Source organism: Osmia bicornis, chromosome 2, assembly GCF_907164935.1.
Source record: "Osmia bicornis bicornis chromosome 2, iOsmBic2.1, whole genome shotgun sequence".
Lineage (NCBI taxonomy): Eukaryota > Metazoa > Arthropoda > Insecta > Hymenoptera > Megachilidae > Osmia > Osmia bicornis.
Window position 1 is genome coordinate 7,191,117 of NC_060217.1, and position 19,125 is coordinate 7,210,241.

Below are 19,125 nucleotides of genomic sequence, written 5' to 3' on the forward strand. Positions count from 1 at the left end.
GCCAATAAAGAGAAATCAAATAATAAATATAATTAGGAAGCGTGGATTTGTCCCCTAAAGGAAAATAAAGTAATTAATAACTGTAAAGGGTGGACTTTAGTCTGTAAGGAAGGATAAAATAATAAGTAACTGGAAAACGTGAGACGGGGGTCATAAGGAAGGATAAAATAATAAATAAAAGGGGTTATCCGCCGAGAGTTCAAACCTGAAACTATAAATTGCGAAACGCTAAATTATTTTACCGTGGAAAATTTTCATTCATCAAATTCCACGGTGTTAAAATCTTTTCCTTTTTTAAAAATATATTGTATTGCAAAACAAATAACTAACAGTCTATGAATAGTTCAGTGTTACATTTATTTCTATACCAGTATATTTATGAATTATATTACGTTATAGAGGCATATACATATAGTCACGCCACTACTTAGCAGGGAAAATACGGTTTTATGTATATGTACATTTTAGTATAATTATATTTTGTTTATATATACTCGTTAATTCTTTGTGTATCCTACTTACAAGCATTCGTTAGAAACGTTGCATTTTCGCAATTAATTACATTAATCATTCTTCAACATTGATTACGATGATATCTACAATGCTGATGATAGAAAATATTCGCATGTACATGTTGTTACAGTCATTACATTCTACTTACATAAGCTCGAATTTTTAGAAAATTCAAGCTTATAAAGTTATTAGTACTAGTACTATTAGTATTAATTATAAAACAATTTTTCTTCCCAAAAATTTCGATAACATTACTCATATTATAAACAAGTATAATTCAATTGTTTTTGAATATTTTTAATCAAAACGTAAACCATTGTTATATTTCATCTTACAGTTTTCTCTTATTTAATAAATCTAAATAATAAATTTCTTGTTAATAATGTTTATACGCTGACACGAGAAATAAATTACATTTTTTACGTAATGTTATCAACAATTCCTTCATTCTAATTATCATCTAACAATATTATTTATATTATACGTATTACGACCACATATTTATTTTTATTTGTCCTTAAATATTCTAATTGAATCTATCTACGAAAAGTCTCGTCGAACAAAAGATAATAATCTAACTCGTAAACTCTTTTCGAGCAAGCTGTAAAAATCTTATACGAAATGTAGAAATCGTTGGATCGAGATTTGTACTAGAAACTTAAGTCTTTATTTTAATCGTCTAAAAATATTTAGGTTGCGAAGAAACGACGGCAGCTTATTTTTAGCTTTAAGAGTTTCTAATACGAAAGCTGTATTTTTAATTATGCTATATAAAATACTTGTTATTCAATATCATAAAAAAAATTCACTGAGAAACATTTCCTGCAATTTATTTATTTAAACGTACAGTGCAAATGTACTTGTGATAAAAATTATTTTTCGTCCTGCCAACAAATTATTTCGTTGCACTTAATTTATTGATACAAAACCTAATTGACAAGTAAGTTTCGTGTTTTAATTATAAATTTATAATCGCGAATAAAAACTTTGTTATGCAAGGTGTTACGGTTAATGTAAAGGTATAGAGAATAAAAGAGTTACTTTCTTTCACATTTTTATACCGCACATTTATTTATATAACTTCTTGTTTGTAAGTCATCGACATAGAATAAATGAGAAGTTCATTGTAATACATTGTGAATGAAATAATTGAAACCAGCGATCTTGCTGTATATACAGGGTGTTTAACAACAGGTGGGCAAAATTTTAATGGGTGATTCTAGGGATCACAATAAGACGAAAATCAAGAGTAACGAAATAGCATTTGCGGCTTCGTTTTCCAGTAATTAACGTTTAAAAATTTGAGTAAAAAGCGCCTGATACCTGCAATCCGGCCAGCACAGACGACTGAACGTCAGGTCAGTAGGGGGTCGGTACAGTCATAACCAAGAATCGAAGCTGAATGCTGCAATACCGAGAAACAGGTTTGCATGTTTCAGGCGCTTTTTACTCAAAGTTTTAAACGTTAATTACTGGAAAACAAAGCCGCAAAAGCTATTTCGTTATTCTTGATTTTCGTCTTATTTTGATCCCTAGAATCATCCCTTAAAATTTTGCCTACCTGTTGTCGAACACCCTGTATATTACATTATGCTTCAAATTATTTGCATAATTTATTGTTTAACCCTCGAACGGCGAACCATGAAGAAAGCCCCAATATGAATGTAATTTTGTATTACATATTATTTTCATTTTCTAAATATTCATTTTCGTATATGTTTTGTAAGTTTGGTTGACGATTGACTCAAACTCTGCTGTTCAAGGGTTAATAATTAAATATTTTTTCCTTTTGTTCCGTGAACACCTTACACACTTTCGTGACAGCGAATAAAGAAGAATTTTGTAATACTGTTTACATGGATATGTACAATATTAGGATGCATAGCGGACGAAAATTTACAGAATATCCAGAAAAACGTGGACTAATTTGTTATTACACGATATTTCAGTATGATTATGTTATATATTAGCCAATATATTGAATTTTTAAACTAAAAGTACTAAATCAATCATATCAATGCAACACTTATCACATACACTGTCAATAGATTTGTAGATACTGAAATTTATTTCTGTCTATTCGATGTATTTTTAATAACCGCAAAATATTTGGTACTATGTTTATCCTAAAATCTATGGGGAACAATTAACCCAATTGTGCATATAAATATATCAAAGAGCGACAAAAGAATATATAAGTTGAAAAATTATTCTTATTTCTGAGAATTACAAACCATTTACCTATTGTTTTGAAAATAAAATAAATTATTATCAATGGAAATGATTTTCTACTTCAAACAGAACCATTTCATTTAGCAAAAAAATTTACCTTTACTCATTATTTTTGTAACGGACCATGTAAGTACACATGCTTATTGAACACTATGGTTTTCATATAAAAATCTTTTCTGACGCTAAACCCAACATTTCCACTCTTTTCTCCGCATTTTCAAAACAATTCTCCACTTAACGCTTCGTTAAGTTTTAGGCTTCAGTTTACAACCTTCATTCGATTTGCATTTGTCTTTCTTATTACGATTCGTACAAAAAATTAAAAACTTCTTGATATGCACCTAATTTGCACGATATCAAAATTGGGCATTATTCAAATCATTTTTAAATACAAATTTTTAATGAAACGAAGATACTTAGGTACTTAAGTACTATGCAGTAATTATACTTAACGATAAAAATTTAAAAAGTTTAATTTGTTTATTTTTTCTGATTCGTTAAATAAAATAATTAACCCCTTAAACAGTTATGTTCTGTATTTCCCTGTAAGAAATGACCAAAATTTTTACGTATTTAAATGTTCTATTAGAATAAATTGTTTTTCTTTTTCAATGGTAAGTTTAGTCTTTAAAGTACTTCCCTAATGCTTTATCCAACGCGATGTTTTACCTGTATAAAAGAATAAATTTTTGTACGTTTTATCATTTTTCTTATATACAATACTTTTAAATATGTATAATAATATACACAATTTTTGTTTAAATAAAGATCATGACAAGTCGTGACAACCATAATGTTTAAGGGGTTCAATTAAAATATAATTTTATTCCATTATTGTAACAAAATGTATTTGTTTTTCATTTCTTTAACACATTAACTGCGGGAAGATTTTTCAAAAGTTCACTGGAGGATTCCTGAAATTATAAAATTTTGCGTCTAACGGGGTAGATCTACGTCATCTCACAGAACGTAGATCTGCGGCTTTTGGTTGTAACGTGTTAATAAAAATGTACTAAAATCTGGTCAGTTTCATAGATATTCAGTTTCAACCATAAATTGTTACTTAATGCAGTTTAAGAGCGTCGAAAGGATACTCTCAGTCTTTGGACAACGCTATTCTAACACACTATATATAGTTATATACACATATACCATACGCTATACAGATGCACCAGCTACAATATGCATATATCGAGTGTATATGTACATGTACATTAATGTGTACATTCATAGTTATTTCGTTCATTGCTATTTAGTTACACTGTTCTTGGTAAAAACATTGGACGCTTCCACCGAGGCGGCTGGTGTTAATTATATTAAAGCGTTCCCTATTGAGTGCTTACAATTACGGGCTCTATATACAGGCTAATTCAAAAAGAATATCATTATCATTTCAATATTTGAAACTGTGAATTACATTAAATACTAAATAAGCAATCTCAGTTATTTCTATTACATATAAAAAAATGTTTTTTTTTTAATTTCTAAGAACTTTAAAAAAAATGTGTGAAAGAAATTGGTATCTTAGCATTTTGATAACATCAGAAGAGAATTTAAATGCGAGTCAATAGACAGCATATTTAAAAATAATATAAAGTGAGAAATTAAATTTGGATAATTATTTATCATTTGAAGTAATTTACACATTTTCAAATATTCAAAAATTCCAATATCCATTTTGAGTAACCATGTAGTAATGATTCTGTTAAAATCAAATCTACTAAAATTCAGCTCTGGTTTACCAGAAAGAGAACATCTTAATTATCATTAAGGAAACAATTTACACAAGATCATTTATGTGTGATAATAGTAAATCAATCACTGTTACAATACATATCAGTGAGAATATAAAACTGGCGAAAAATTTATTTATAAAACTCCAGTTTAACGTCATCGAATGAAAATTCGTTGAATCTATATCATCATGAAAATAATTTTTTCAATATTTTTTATAATTAAATTTCTAAAAAGCGATATAGCTATTGGGATGTTCTGTTTCTGCTAGACCATTTTATAACAAAATATATATATATATATTTATAGGAATTCGTGAAAAACAGGGTTATTTATATGACAACTCTATTTTCACGATTCCTTTCACTACTGGATTTGGAAATCCCAATTTTACAATATTTGAGTATTCAAATACCTAGTTACATGAATCTAAAACAGAAAAAATTGAACTGTTTGCTTAGAGAAAGAATTGTTGACTATGTGAAATGTGATATGTCTTGATTTCATAGGAACCAATTTGAAGGTAATCAAATGAGTTGACAATGAATTCTGATGCAAATCAAAATCTTGAGTACACATTCGAACACATTTCATGTAAGAAAGCCTACTGAATATGAAAGGTTAACGAAACTCTATTTATATTCTGTTTGTTTCATTCTTATTATGGTGCTCCTTTTTGTAGAATTTGTTGTACAGTGAGAAACAAATAGTAGTTAATTTTTAACCGGATCTATCCTTCTAAAGTATCCTTATCAATAAATAAATTATCCTAAATGAAAACCTAAATATCCTAGATACATTCTAGATATATAGATTATTCTAATCAAAACCCTAAATAAATATCCTGGAAATTCTAATTAAATTAATTATTCTAAGTTCTGAAAATTCTCAATGAATTGTTTGAAATTCAATGATTTGAAAATCCAACACTGAATATGGCAAGAAACGAGCGCAAGATTCGCAGCAAAATGGTACTTAACTTTAAAATATATGACTATATGAACACTAGCAAAGAGTTAGGTCTGATATTGACTAGCTTTGAGTACCATCATGAAATACAATTGAGTATGATCGAGGCTCATTATACACTATCCAGATGTAATCACAGTACAACTGTAAAATTGTAAAATTTGTTCTTACAAGATTTTAATTTTCAACAAAATCAATGTTGAATATTCGTTGAATACTATTAGAAAAAAGTTGAAACTTTTGCATAGCCTTAATTCAATAAGTATACAATTTTATACTTTTTAAAACGAAGAATATTTGAAAAATAATTTCTAATCTTTGAAACACTTTGCAGATATTTTTTCACTAACTAACTAACAGTTCAAATAGATAATTAAAATATCAAAGGAAACCAGATCAACCACGCTGTGAATTCTACAAATACTTAAAAATCGATTTTCTTGGAAACGAATTCGCTTTAAACCAGAAATTTTCTGTTACCTTTTCCACATATTCTTGTACCAGAGAACCACTCATTTTACAGTTGTACCCTGTACTAATCTATGGTTAATTCAATTCCAGCAAAAGTTTCTTCTCGAGACTGTTACTTATTGCTTGCTGCGTTTTTTTTTCCATGACGAAGAATGTGTTATACTTAATTTACTAAATTAATAGCTAATATCGTTACATATGATGATGCTTTATAATACAGTGTAAGTGGTCAGCACGATTCTTGATAATTTATCCTCGAGCGAAGTCCCTGAGCGATGGATTTCCAAATGAATTTACAGATTTTCCACGTGTCGCGTTCGAAAGAGAAATTCGACGATGAGATGGTGTGCAAATGGTGAAATTTTCAAGCTGGATGGAGCGTTCTTAACTGAGGATGATGATGGTAATAAATGATAAGTGTAACCAAAGCGAAAATCAGGCTGAAAGAGTTCTCTTCCGTCGCCACTCCAGAATCATCGTAATCGTCTCCTTCATTTCCGCTGGTTTCTTTACGACCTCGCAGCTTCAGATCTACGAAAGGAAATTGAAGCAATACTTATTTTTTAGTAGCTGGTAGAATAAAAGTGAAAATTACTCAAATTAATGTGCATTTCCTTTAACATTTAATGCAACTTCTTTTTTCTTAATTTTATCATTTCAATTTATGGATAAACTTATCAAGTCTTCATGATTATAATGTAATTTAATATTTTGAAGAAAATTTGTTCTTGATAAAAATATTTAATATTATTTTACACAGAGTGCACACTAAATACTGTAATGAATTTACTATTAATGCAGTATTTACCTCGCTCTTTTAGCATGTCCTGATTTCCCTCGAAAACGTCGTTTCCCGAGTTGTGTCGAAACTTTCCTGTAACACAAGTAACATTAATAGTGAGCTCATGCATAATCGATGAAAAACAACGTTGCTTTTACCACCATTTTCCCCATTTAACCACGATTTCTTATTCCATTTGGTTCTATTCTATTTTCAATCTATTTCATTCCACACGTCAATATGCATTAATACATAATGGGTTCTAATTGTATCAAGTCAATTTCAATTATAAATTACTTTCTGTACAATAAAATTAATTCTACATAAAAAATTTTCCGTCAAAATACGTTTATGCATGAATCATCATAACTTGAATTCCTTCATGATTTCATGATTTTATTTGTACAATATTGAGACATCTGCTCTGAATTTAAATGTAGAGTATTTCTGCACAGAGAGGAGCAAGTAAGTCAATATCTTGACCTATGGCTTGAACGGTTCTATAAATCTTCCGTCGAATACAACACCACCTTTCAATCTGTTAACATCAAAATCTTTTGCTTATATCGATTTCATATCTACGCAAATGCATATGGATGGTCAGACAATAACAAATCTGAGATATTTCGTTAGAGTAAAGAGGAGTGCATTCGTGGAAATATCATGTTTCTTCATTGTTTTATTATATAAATTTATTCTTTCTGGTGTATTCTTCTATGAATACATTGATTGCATCAAGTATAGATAATATAAGATAATCCAAATTGGGTGTCAGATCTTCAAATTGAAATAAGACAAAAGATATTTAAGATTTATCAAGTTTTCTTATTTTAATAAAAAGTCTATTTCATGACGTTAATTATAGAACACAATGACATTCAAATGACCACCTTTTTTTTCACGAATACGACTCGCGAATAGAAAAACTCGAAATAGCATTTCATTCTATCCTACATTCTCCCAATGTGTTTCACTCTGATTCCTGACGCACCCAGAGGCGAGCCAGCTGACGAGAGATAAGATCCAGCAATTCCTGGAACACCTACCTGCTCGGATAGCAGTCGTGATAAGAGCCCAAATCTGCGACCATTAACCGAGCATTACTGTATTCAGGTCATACAGCGATTAATCAACAATCTGTTCCCCATTCGTAATTCGTAACACTGTATTTGATAAAAATTGCAAATAGTTACTGCAAATAGTTTAGTTACTGATTAATGCATCCATAGTCATAACACTAAATTAATTTTAATATCATGTACTATTGGATTATGTGAATGCTCAAGTATACTCGAATTACAAATAAGTATAAAAATGGAGAATTATAAAAATATGAAGAAATCTTTCTTTTTCATTTTTCGAAGAAAATTCCATGGAAAATGTAATTGAAAATGCTTTGCACAGAAGTGCTTCAAAGGGAAAGGAGTAGATAATAGGCATGAAGGTATATCAGATGGTATAGACGAAGAAGATAGCATGTTAAGAACAAATAAAAAAATGTATTTCAAGAAGCGAAACTTGATGGAAGTAGATCAACCATCAACCATAAGTTAGATCAACCATCAAATAATAGAACCATTTACACAAAATACTTACACAATTTATGTATTTAGGATAGGATGAGACTTGTCCACTCCGAATAACTTTTAAAATATGTGTTTTATAAAAAAATATTTTGCATAGAAATTGTATGGTGTCGAAGGGAACATTTGATGCTAAAATGGCTTTTTGAAAATAAGCTGTTTTTTACGAAATATCAAAGTATTCTTTGAATGGAATCTCTGTCTTTTTACATAAAAATTTAAAAAAGCGATGAATTTTCAATGAGAATATGATAAGTTTCATTTCTTATGGGCAGAAATGGAAATATTCCAAGTAGTGCAGACGCGTTGATATAATTTGTTTTATAGGACACGTATTTTAATAATTATTCAGGGTGGACAAATTATATGAGTGGCCTCGTTAATTTTAAAATATTAAATTTTTTCTTTTCAAGATGAAAATTCTGATGCCTCTAATTGCAATAAAATTGGAATTTCAAAAATATTTTTGTATGTTCACACAGTGACCAGTCATTATTTAAACTTAAATACGATTTATAGATAATTAAAATCGTTGGTTGTTTCTAATGCATTTACGAAGAGCTTGTTTGTTTGGTTAAAACTTTTCATAATAGAATTTTCTCGAATCGAACACTGCAGTTCGCTCACTACAGAGAATATTTTAACTGCTAAAAGTAGTAGTGCAAAAAGTAGATTGGAATTCAGTTAGTCTGGATGGAAATCGAGCGGCTAACTTTCTACAAAGTTGTGTTGAAACTAAGCTGGGGAGGAAACAATTTATTGAGAAAGTAGTAAAGCATTCGTTTAAGCAAAATAAGAACAATGTTTAAATAGCTAATTATGTTCAGAATCAGTTAATTATTATATTTGCATTAACATGATCACCTTCAATATTATTAAAGATAAATTCCCAACAAATTATTTGACAGTTATGAAACTGTAATAAATTTTTATTGTACTAAATGTGTTTTCAAATGTATTTCATCCCTGAAACTGTAAAACTTTTATATTCAACGTTTTTTCAAACAGTACATTGTTTTCGAGATATTTAGGTTTGAAGTTATCAAATGAATATCTTGTATAGCCGCCTGACCACTAGCAGCCAGTATTCCAGCAGTCTGACCATGCGCCGACCTATACCACTTGTTTGGCTCGGCGAACTGACCCTATTCCTCTTATCTGGCGCAACGTACCAACGCTATCCCCATGTCTGCCCCCTGCAACCCCACAACCCCATTTAACCTACCTGACCGTATATGAATCCTGCTTCCCTATTCTACTCTTATCTAATTATTTACTGATTGAATACCACTTGTCTGCTACCTACACTTCCTCCAAATAATTATTGGACTTGTTTACACCAGGTTTTTTTAGTATCTATTTTATTTATCCGTCAATCCATAGGTAAAATTCTTATTCTACCTCTCTGGATCTAATCATCTGTGCTTCTCAATTTTAATTCGATGTTATTGAAGTGCCTTCATTTTCCTAATTGAAGTACTATCATCTTTTCTATTAGTAAATTTTATAAAAATAAGGGTATTTATATTAAATTGCCTCCAATCAAGTAATCTTCCAAAAAAATAATCCTCTTGGATCCTCTTCCAATAAATCCTCTTGGAATAATTTCAAGAAAATCCGGTATATTTTAATTAACGAGAATGCCACGTTACAACGATTCGTGATTTCGTTCGTTATTCTGACAGCAGTGTTCTACGTTTATTATCCGATGTGGTACTTTATTTTTCACGCTCGAAGCGCGAGCTAGAAATCAGGAACACATTCGGCCTATGTTACCGCTTGCTTTGTGTCGAGTGGTACTTAGCGAATGATGCAGCGTAACGTACTTGCGATGAAATAACGGGTCGCTGATTAATTAGATCGAGTGTCTAGTTTGAGCATGCCAATCCACTATACACTCTTGAATGTACTCTTGAATGTACTTTTGACTGGGCCTCAACAAAAGATGGACACAAAATTCTACCTTTCCCGACGCATCCTATCAAATATTCGTCGAATATCTAATAATCGTGTGTTAACTTCCAGAATAAGGGTGAAAAGGTACATATTTAAACCAAAATTTAAAATTAATTTGTAACGTTATAGTAAAGAAATTATAAAATATCATTTTATTGGATTATTAAAAATATGTAATTATGCTGGAAAATGTTGGTTGGTGTTAGAATATAGGTAAAATTTTGTAAAATAAAACTTACCTTTGTATTGTATGTTACCGTTACTAGAATTTGATATTCTTGCTGCAACACAGAGAAAAAAGAAATTAAAATTAAGTTAAATATGAGTTCTACATCTTTAAGTAAAATATCAAGAACAATTTTAAGTCAGTCAGCCAAGTATTTAGTAAATAATTTAAGATGTATTCTCAAAAGTAAATAGGCTATAATATTTTTAATATTTATTAATTAATAAATCATTGAATACGACTTACGATAAACTTTAATGGTGCCATCGGTATCGCCTAATGAATTTCTGGACACACACTTGTACGTTCCGAAATCAGATGGACTGACAGAACTTATTGTAAGTTTCATCTGAACTTTATAGGCGTTATCCAGCAGTATAGGTTCGTATTTTCCTCCTGGAACAGATTGTATTTCTTTTCAAATTAATCCAATTTTTTCTTTAATAATTAATCAGTAAACAAGAAATATTCTCTGATTATTGAAAGATAAACAATTCATCGCTGATTTTAAAAAAGAAAATTTATAATTGAATGCCTAAGATCGACCATGTATCACCCGTAACAACCTCACAGACAGAAGATGATTAACTAGTGTCTACTCGATCAGACGGCTCGTAAATTGTCGTTTTACCGATGGTTCCAAAGGTGGCTGTATCGTATGTACAAGATAGATCTAGGAATTTCACAGGTTTTTGAAAAAAGACGTCACAATAGTTCAATCAGTTTGGAAGATGGACCAGCTTGTTCCCATGTCTGGGTTATTTTAGTATTCGTCGTGCAGCAGTCTAAGTTAACGTGATTTCTGTTTAGATCGACACCATTCAGAGACGTTTCCGTTCTCCTGCTCGTAAGATTCCAGATTCTATCGAGCAATGGGCGCTATCTTCAACGAATGGAAAGGCTACGTGGATGCAAAGCAAAATAATGAAAGGAGAAGTGTGATTGGGGCTGAATAGCGCTGAAAATGTCATTGAATCGATTTTAAATCTATGAACACTTTTTGCTGTTCAAACGTCACTTGAAAAATATATTTTATAGCCACAGATTCGGATCGTGCATTCTGACACTTCACCTGGCATACCTTTCTTTAAACTGCAGGTAAACTGCAGGGGTAGAAGCTGGATTATAAATATGACTTTTAAACAGGAAGTATATGGAAATAATTTAGAAGGTACGATGAACACTAATAAAAAGTAAATTCATTTTTTATATAAGAGGAATACATAAATTATTTTTTTAATTTAATTTCTTTAATCAGAATATTAAACAGACGACTAATTTTCCTAATTTTTTCTTACAAAAAAGATTCATATGCGGGAGATGAAAATAGCTGCTAAAATTGAGGGTGAAGAATTCATATAATATCTAGAAAATGATTTCCATAAAATCTTCAAAACTATTTCTTTCAGAATCAAAATTATAAATTTATCCCTGTAAACAATTGCAGTTGCTTTAATTTCAACTTTGTAATGAGGTATTCGAAAATCTCAAAAATATTCAAAAAATTATGCACTTTTATATTATGATAAAAGGATAAATAAAAATGTAAAACATAATAATTGTTTAAATATTTTAGTTCAAAATGAACTACTAACAACTATACAACTTTATCTTTGTATGGGCGATGACAATTTTTTGAGCGACGAATCAAAGTTTCATTTTTCATTTAGAATTATTGGCAGGATAGTAAATATATCATATTGAACTTTCTGACTGAAAATTGTATAGTATGTAACCCGATTGTAGGATCGAATTCATATTGTACGTACTATTATTGCTTTCGATACAGATGCAAATACCGTGCGGACTGGCGACGTAATAACGGCAGGAGAAAAGGCCGGAACCTGTCGTTTCAGTCTTCATATACATACACGCATCCTCGGCCTTCCTCGTAAATGCCAGATAAAATCATGTTATACCTTTAACGTCCTGCTTGGATTCGCATGCATTATTCAAAAGCTAATTTCATTCGAACAACCGATTGAAAGGTAAATCTGACGAAACATTTGGCCGCGCGTATGATGTATCATTCAGATAAACGTATTAGACAGTCAATTCATTCTTTTCATCGACGCATAGCAGCCCAGAATTGGAAAATCCTGGCCAAAATCTCCAAATACAAAATTTCTTTTCAACAATTTTTACTGGTTTTATATTGAACTTCAATAGTTGAAAGGTAGAACATTTGTGGAAATATCGTTGTCTCAGTCCTTGCCTATTTCATATATTACATTTTTTTCTTTTTTATTAAAAACCATTCACTAGAAATATTTTGAAATTAAATTTTATTTTATTTCTATTTTGAAAAAAGATTAGTGCCAGGATTTGGTTTCACCAGGTTAAAATTATTTGTGCAAATAATATTAATGTGATTGTTATAGAAAATAGTAATTAAATAAAGTTATAATTGATAACAGCTTTAAACATTTAAACAAGTATGGTACATAGCTTAAAACGGTACGCCGTGCCACCATCATGGTTTGTTTAGGTTACAAGGTATCACGTTACTGGGGGAGATTGACCCAATGCCCATCTCTGGTCTAAGGGTTTGTGGGATTAGTTTGTAAACTCAAGAACTGTAACCATACCCGGTGCGACTCTCTGATTGAAGTGTAACTAATCCTAAACTGTGGCTCAGTCTTTCGGATGACTGAAACTAGTTAATGTCTCTTCCTGATTAGGGCATCGATGGCCGCTAAACTGTGGCCTTTTTGAAGAATCAAAACCAACTTGACTGTCGGATTGGAGTGTTAAACTGTATTTAAAGAATGAATACTGATAACTTGATTTCGCAATTGTAACAACATATTTTATGAAACAAATATTTTTTATTATTGTTTAAAAGACAACTTATGAAATTTGATCAAATATACTATAGTTATTAAAATACATTATCATACATGAAATGTTTGGAATAATCGTTGGTATCCGTTGATTTGATATCAGAACATGCTGGATTAATTTTATATTTTGATTGTGAAATTTTTTATATGACAGTAATATTTCTCTGTGGGTCAACACTTTTATTATCCTACTTTTTGATTGAAGGGGTGGTGTAAACTGAAGTTAGTGTATCTACCATTCCAAGTAGGTTTTTTCATACCACTGTTATTATTTTATTGTTTTCAGGCATGATAGTAAATTTTGAAAATGATAAGCTATTTTTTTCCTCGGTTTTATATCAGAATTTCACTTATGATTAACTCCAATAAAAAAAAAAAATACACGTTAAATTTTTATTGAGAATTATAAGAACCCAAATAATTAATAAACCGAGGAAGAATTAAATCAAGGAATAGGATAGTAATGGCAGATTTCAATATAGAAATAACAAGTGGGAAACAAAATTCGGCTAATATGAAAGGGGTAACGAGTCATAATCTTACATGGACGAAAAAGAACATTATCTGGCAATGTTGCAACCAATGTGTATACATGTGTGCATGTAACGGGAACCACGAGCAAACACATCATGATACCTGGAAAATACAAAGATCTGAAAGGAACGGTGGATCGATGGAAAGTACTAAAGCTGCCTTTTATAGACGGAGCATAAAGCAGAACGGAACGTTTATACTCGCGCTTCGCAGGTACGTGTGTTTATGCGTTCACCATGGAGCTTTCATTATTCAAACGACTCGTTACACCTGGTTACTTTTCTTCACCGTGAATATACAAGGAGTATAAGTACAATAGTTGCATGATTATAGCCTGCGATTGGCAATGGGCTAGTAATTACTAGGGAAATTATTTCCAAACAGCACGGAAATTTGTCTTCCTTTAGAATAACGCGGCATTTCATTCATGAAACATAAAGTAATTTTCGTTTTTACAAAAATACTTTGAGTATATTTTTGGAAATATTGTCTATGATGAGTATTTCAAAATTGCTGATGATATGGTAAAATTGTTTTTGTTTTGTAATTTACATTATTTAAAATATAGTGACCTTTATGTGATCTTCATAAAATAGAAAAAAATATTTTTCTTTTACTGTTTTTTTGTATTTAAAGTAGTACATTTCTGAATATATTTTATATATCGGATGTATTGAAACTTTAGGGCAACCGAAGAAAATATGTTAGAATTCCAAAAATATATTCAATTTTCTTGTTCTATTTTGAAATGGCTTGAAAAAAATATTTTTTTCACGACATCAAATTATTAAGCTAGTTGAACTTTTTAAAGGTTTTGGTTTAGAAATTCTACGATGATTCATTAAAAAATTTGCAAGAAAGTACCATTACCATTTGTATTATACAAATCTTAGGTAAATGTAAATGTGAACTATCAACGACCAAGGCTTTGCATGCGTAATCAACACACGGAGTTAGAAAAAACAGTGGAACGTTGTTCGAACGTACCTTGTGGAACTATTTCGTCCTTATCCCTTGTCCAATAATTGATGGATTTGGGATAAGCTTCCGAGTCGCACTCCAAAGTCAATTGCTCTCCCTCCCTGGCACCAACCAATTGATTTTGCACCCAAATCATTGGAGGAACTAGAAGAGAAAAGATAAATTTTCTTGTAAAGATTTTCTTTCTTCCAATTTAGAAAAGAAAAAATTTCACTTGTAAAATTAATTCATTAATGGAAGATTTAGGATACAAATCCTGCCTTACAAATAAAATGTTCATAAATCTTTCTTTCTAAATTATTACATACAATTTTGGATAACTCGAGATACTAACAACTTTAGTGCAAGCGCGTTGCGAAACGGAAGAAAATTTATGGAAGTTTATGAAATTCAATGAGTTTATTTTAGCAACATTCATCCTGGTATATTTATGAGAAATTATGCAGTATGTTACTAAATTATGGTTTCAAAATACCATATATTACCACTAATGACTTGTGCCAACACCAAAATGAATATGAACTTAAATCTCTATTATATTTTGAAATCATTATAAAATTATTCTGTATAACGTGAAAGGATTATTCAACGAATAAGCTATTAAAATGAGTACTGACTTAAATTATGCAATTTTCAACTTGTTGCTGTAAATCCACTAAATTTATTATACGATACATGAGATTATTCAAGTATTTTCATGCGAAAAAAGACAACTAAAATTCCCAATTTTTGAATAGTTTTCTTAAAAACTTGTTAAATTATATTGTAAAAAATTATAATACTTGACTCAAATTAAAATTACTACATTTTATACTGAAAGTAGTTATTTTTGACCTACATTAATTAAGTATCTTTTAATCTTTTTCAATGACTTCTAAAGTCTTAATCATTTTTATTTCATTAATAAGTACAGTATCTAATATAAGTATTTACTTACTATTAAATTTTGTATTCTATTTTAGAATAGAATTGACATACTCACAATGAACGATAAGCATAATCCTTTTGCTAACCGTGGGTGGCACTCCATTGGACGCGATACAAAGATACGATCCCATGTGTAATCGAGTTACTTTGCTAATGTTGAAGTTTGTTCCTCCGACGCTCGACACTGTAACATAAATGTTGATATTAAATTTTTACTAGCTTTTGAAAGAGCCCTAAAATATCTCACATGAGTTACATTTATTAATACAATAACAATTTCTAATGAACTATTTATTTTTATCCAAAATCTTATTTTTATTCGTACCATTCTACGATGCCTGCATATAACAACAAAATAAATTTTTTTATTCACATCTAAAATAATTATGACTATTGTACCATAAACAGAATTGCTGGAATAATTGATGCTATTATTGATGCAGAGAAAGTATATTTCAACTGAAGAATTTCTATACATAAATGGATTCACCTGTAGAACGATGCTGCGCACTGAAGCATCCCGAATACCTTTTTTCCCCGGAAAAATTCAGTAGTTATAGTTTCAGATAGTTTGGTGTACGAGCGTGAAATTTTTGAAATGGGCTCAAGCAACTTTTTCCGCGTTGGTATATTTCCGGACACTGTTACCCGGAACGCTATGAAAACTGGATCGAAATTCCCTCCTTTAATTTGTTTAGTAAAAAAATCAAACGCGTAGCTGAATTTTTGATTTTCCAACCTCATTTTAACTACGATTATCAAAGTTATATTTTATTGAAATCTTTAATAAAAAAAACGTGTATGCTTTAGTCTATGATCTTTAATTTATGACGAAAATTAACATTTGAGAGGAAATGTAAAAGAGCATCAAACGTTTGACCGAATGTAGCTCACCAGAATTACAGCATGTATGTAAAAACACTTCTCATGAAATACAAGATACGTTGCCATTTATTTGACAAAATATTAAAAATATGAACCCATGTGTTTATTCAACAATAATATAAAGTGTATCTGTGTTCATTATCCTCTTGGCCATTCATAATAGCATAAATTGGTTAAATTTTAATGGTACATTTGTCATAATGCAATTTTAGAATACTAACTTCAATTTTTCAGTGGAACAGTAAGATATAAGGTAAATTATACACTGATTGACACTTTGAATTAAAACTGCATTTTATATATTTAGATGCATTTAACGAGTTTGTATTTTCTGTTAAAAAAGTGAAAAATTGATTTATAGAGAAAGAGGAATAAATTTTAATTTCAAATTTTTAATACATGTAATTTGAAATAATATTTTCCTATTACTTTCTACTAAATAATTCTGCGATGCCGATCATCAACTAGATGTGTTAATATTTCTATACTTGAAAACATTTTTTCTTTCCAAGATTAATGTCTGAAGACAGAAATTTACAGAAACAGACAGCTAGAATAACGAAGTTTCGGTGTTGTCTTCTGTGCACGGACGCAAATTTAGTTTGCTTATCCGGAAGTCGGGGCAGTCGACGTCCGTCCATTTACCACAATTAAATCTGCTGGAATATTTGCGTCCGGCTAACAAACTGAATGAACCCGAATGCGGAAGGAAGCTGTAAGAAATGAACGCGTTACTTTCCTTGCAAAGCACTGGCCACTTAATTAAAGTGGTTGCTTAACACACCAGTTATCACTTTAAATTAATATACACTGAGTTTGTAAATAAAGAAACATTAAATCGTAGACGTTGTACAGGATGTGCCATAGTATGTAGACGTAACTTCTGTGATGATATCATGAACAAATAAATAATAAAAAGATTGCAAAATTGTAAACAAATTTTCGAGAAAAATTGCACTTTTCGTGTTGTACATGATTTTTTAGACATTCTGTACATACTCCTTTAAAGTGTACTGATTTTACAGCACGATCATTCCTATTCCAAAAGTTTTTTATAAAACAACAAAAAGAATTTATTACAAAATTAATTTTTGCATAATTGAATACAATACTTAAAATTCTAGCATATAAATCTACTAGCACGCCTAAATTTCATTACATGTTCCAATTAACTGGTTTTCAGTCAATAATTGCCAGCACTGAAAAGTCTATTAAGCATTAGAAATGTAAATTCATTTTTCTCACGGATCAATCGCGTTCGTTTGATGCAGAAAATTCATAACACATCAGATGTTTCATTGTAGCCGTACGCAAAAGGCAGCCACGCGAATCTGGGTACGCATAGCACCCTCTCGGTGTTTGCCAATTTCAATGCAAATATAGGAGATCTTCTCCACCTATGCAAACGTATCACCACCCTCTAACCTATTGGCCTTGCTCGAACGCGGTGCGTTTGCCCTCCCCAGAGAGTACAAGACTCGGTTAGTGCACCACGAATCTGGCGAATATATTTTCGCAGTTTAACGTGGATATTTGAAAGCCCTGGATTTAAGTTTATAAATCTTACAGATTGGGAGGCGACGGGATACGTTAAGAAAATTTCATTATTCCGATCTATACCGAATCTACATAGTTTCCCTTACGATAGAATCAATCAAGTCGTGAATAGAACCAGAACAGATAGCATTAATCTCGAATTGGATTTTGAATCGTCAATAAATTATTGCTGTATAGGCTGATGGAACGGTATGGTGATTGTTTAAAACAGCATGTCGCAATATTGCGTCTTTCTGGTTTGTTTGGATTATAATACATCACACTACTTTGAAAGACTACCCTGACGCCCAACGCTAACTTATTGCTATTAATACATACCGCATTGCTTATCTATAACAACATCACTAAATAAACACAGCCTGAATAAACAGATTATAAATTTTATCAAGGGAAAATAATGGGATGTCTGCAAAGTTTTTAGTTATAAATTATTAGAATAAACTGTATGTAGAATTTAATAAATAGCACTGACCTTTCGTTCCGTTCTCCAGAATTATTTTTTGACCATCCTCGCGTTTCCAGACGATGTTAGGTTCCGGTGATCCTGTCGCAGTGCAACGTAAGGTCACGTTGCTACCCTCACGCACCACCATGTCTGTGCTTGTCTGGTAATCCAAAATGTCTGGCGGAACTATTGAAAACAGAGAGAGAAAAAAAATATATGTACAGTGCCGAGCAAAATAAGCTTCTCTAGAAAAAATGGCAACAGGTGAAGTAGCAGTTCTCAAACTCCTAATTTTAACGATATTAATATTAAAAGTGATATAGAAACGAAATGAATATAATTTTTGATTATTAAGTATTTTAAAATTTAGTATATAATTGAAAAGTACGAAAAGAAAAATAAATATTAATTTAAATTCTCCCACGTAAACGTTTATACGCAAGTGATAGACAACTATAGATGTATGAGGTCCCTTTGGTTGCATTGTC

General features: G+C 30.7%; 1 protein-coding gene across 1 annotated transcript in view; it reads right to left on the reverse strand.

Annotated features, from left to right (window-relative positions):
• Window positions 1-5,336: 5,336 nt before the first annotated feature.
• LOC114876116 (limbic system-associated membrane protein-like) overlaps window positions 5,337-19,125 on the reverse strand; it is a 139,823-nt gene continuing 126,034 nt past the window's right edge. Inside the window, exons 4-10 of the mRNA XM_029187201.2 lie at window positions 18,665-18,823; window positions 15,806-15,934; window positions 14,830-14,967; window positions 10,712-10,861; window positions 10,479-10,520; window positions 6,728-6,793; window positions 5,337-6,450 (exon numbers count right to left, since the gene is read on the reverse strand). Coding sequence (XP_029043034.1) covers window positions 6,284-6,450; window positions 6,728-6,793; window positions 10,479-10,520; window positions 10,712-10,861; window positions 14,830-14,967; window positions 15,806-15,934; window positions 18,665-18,823 — 851 coding nt within the window. The 3' untranslated portion in view covers window positions 5,337-6,283. The remainder of the gene's footprint in view (window positions 6,451-6,727; window positions 6,794-10,478; window positions 10,521-10,711; window positions 10,862-14,829; window positions 14,968-15,805; window positions 15,935-18,664; window positions 18,824-19,125) is intronic.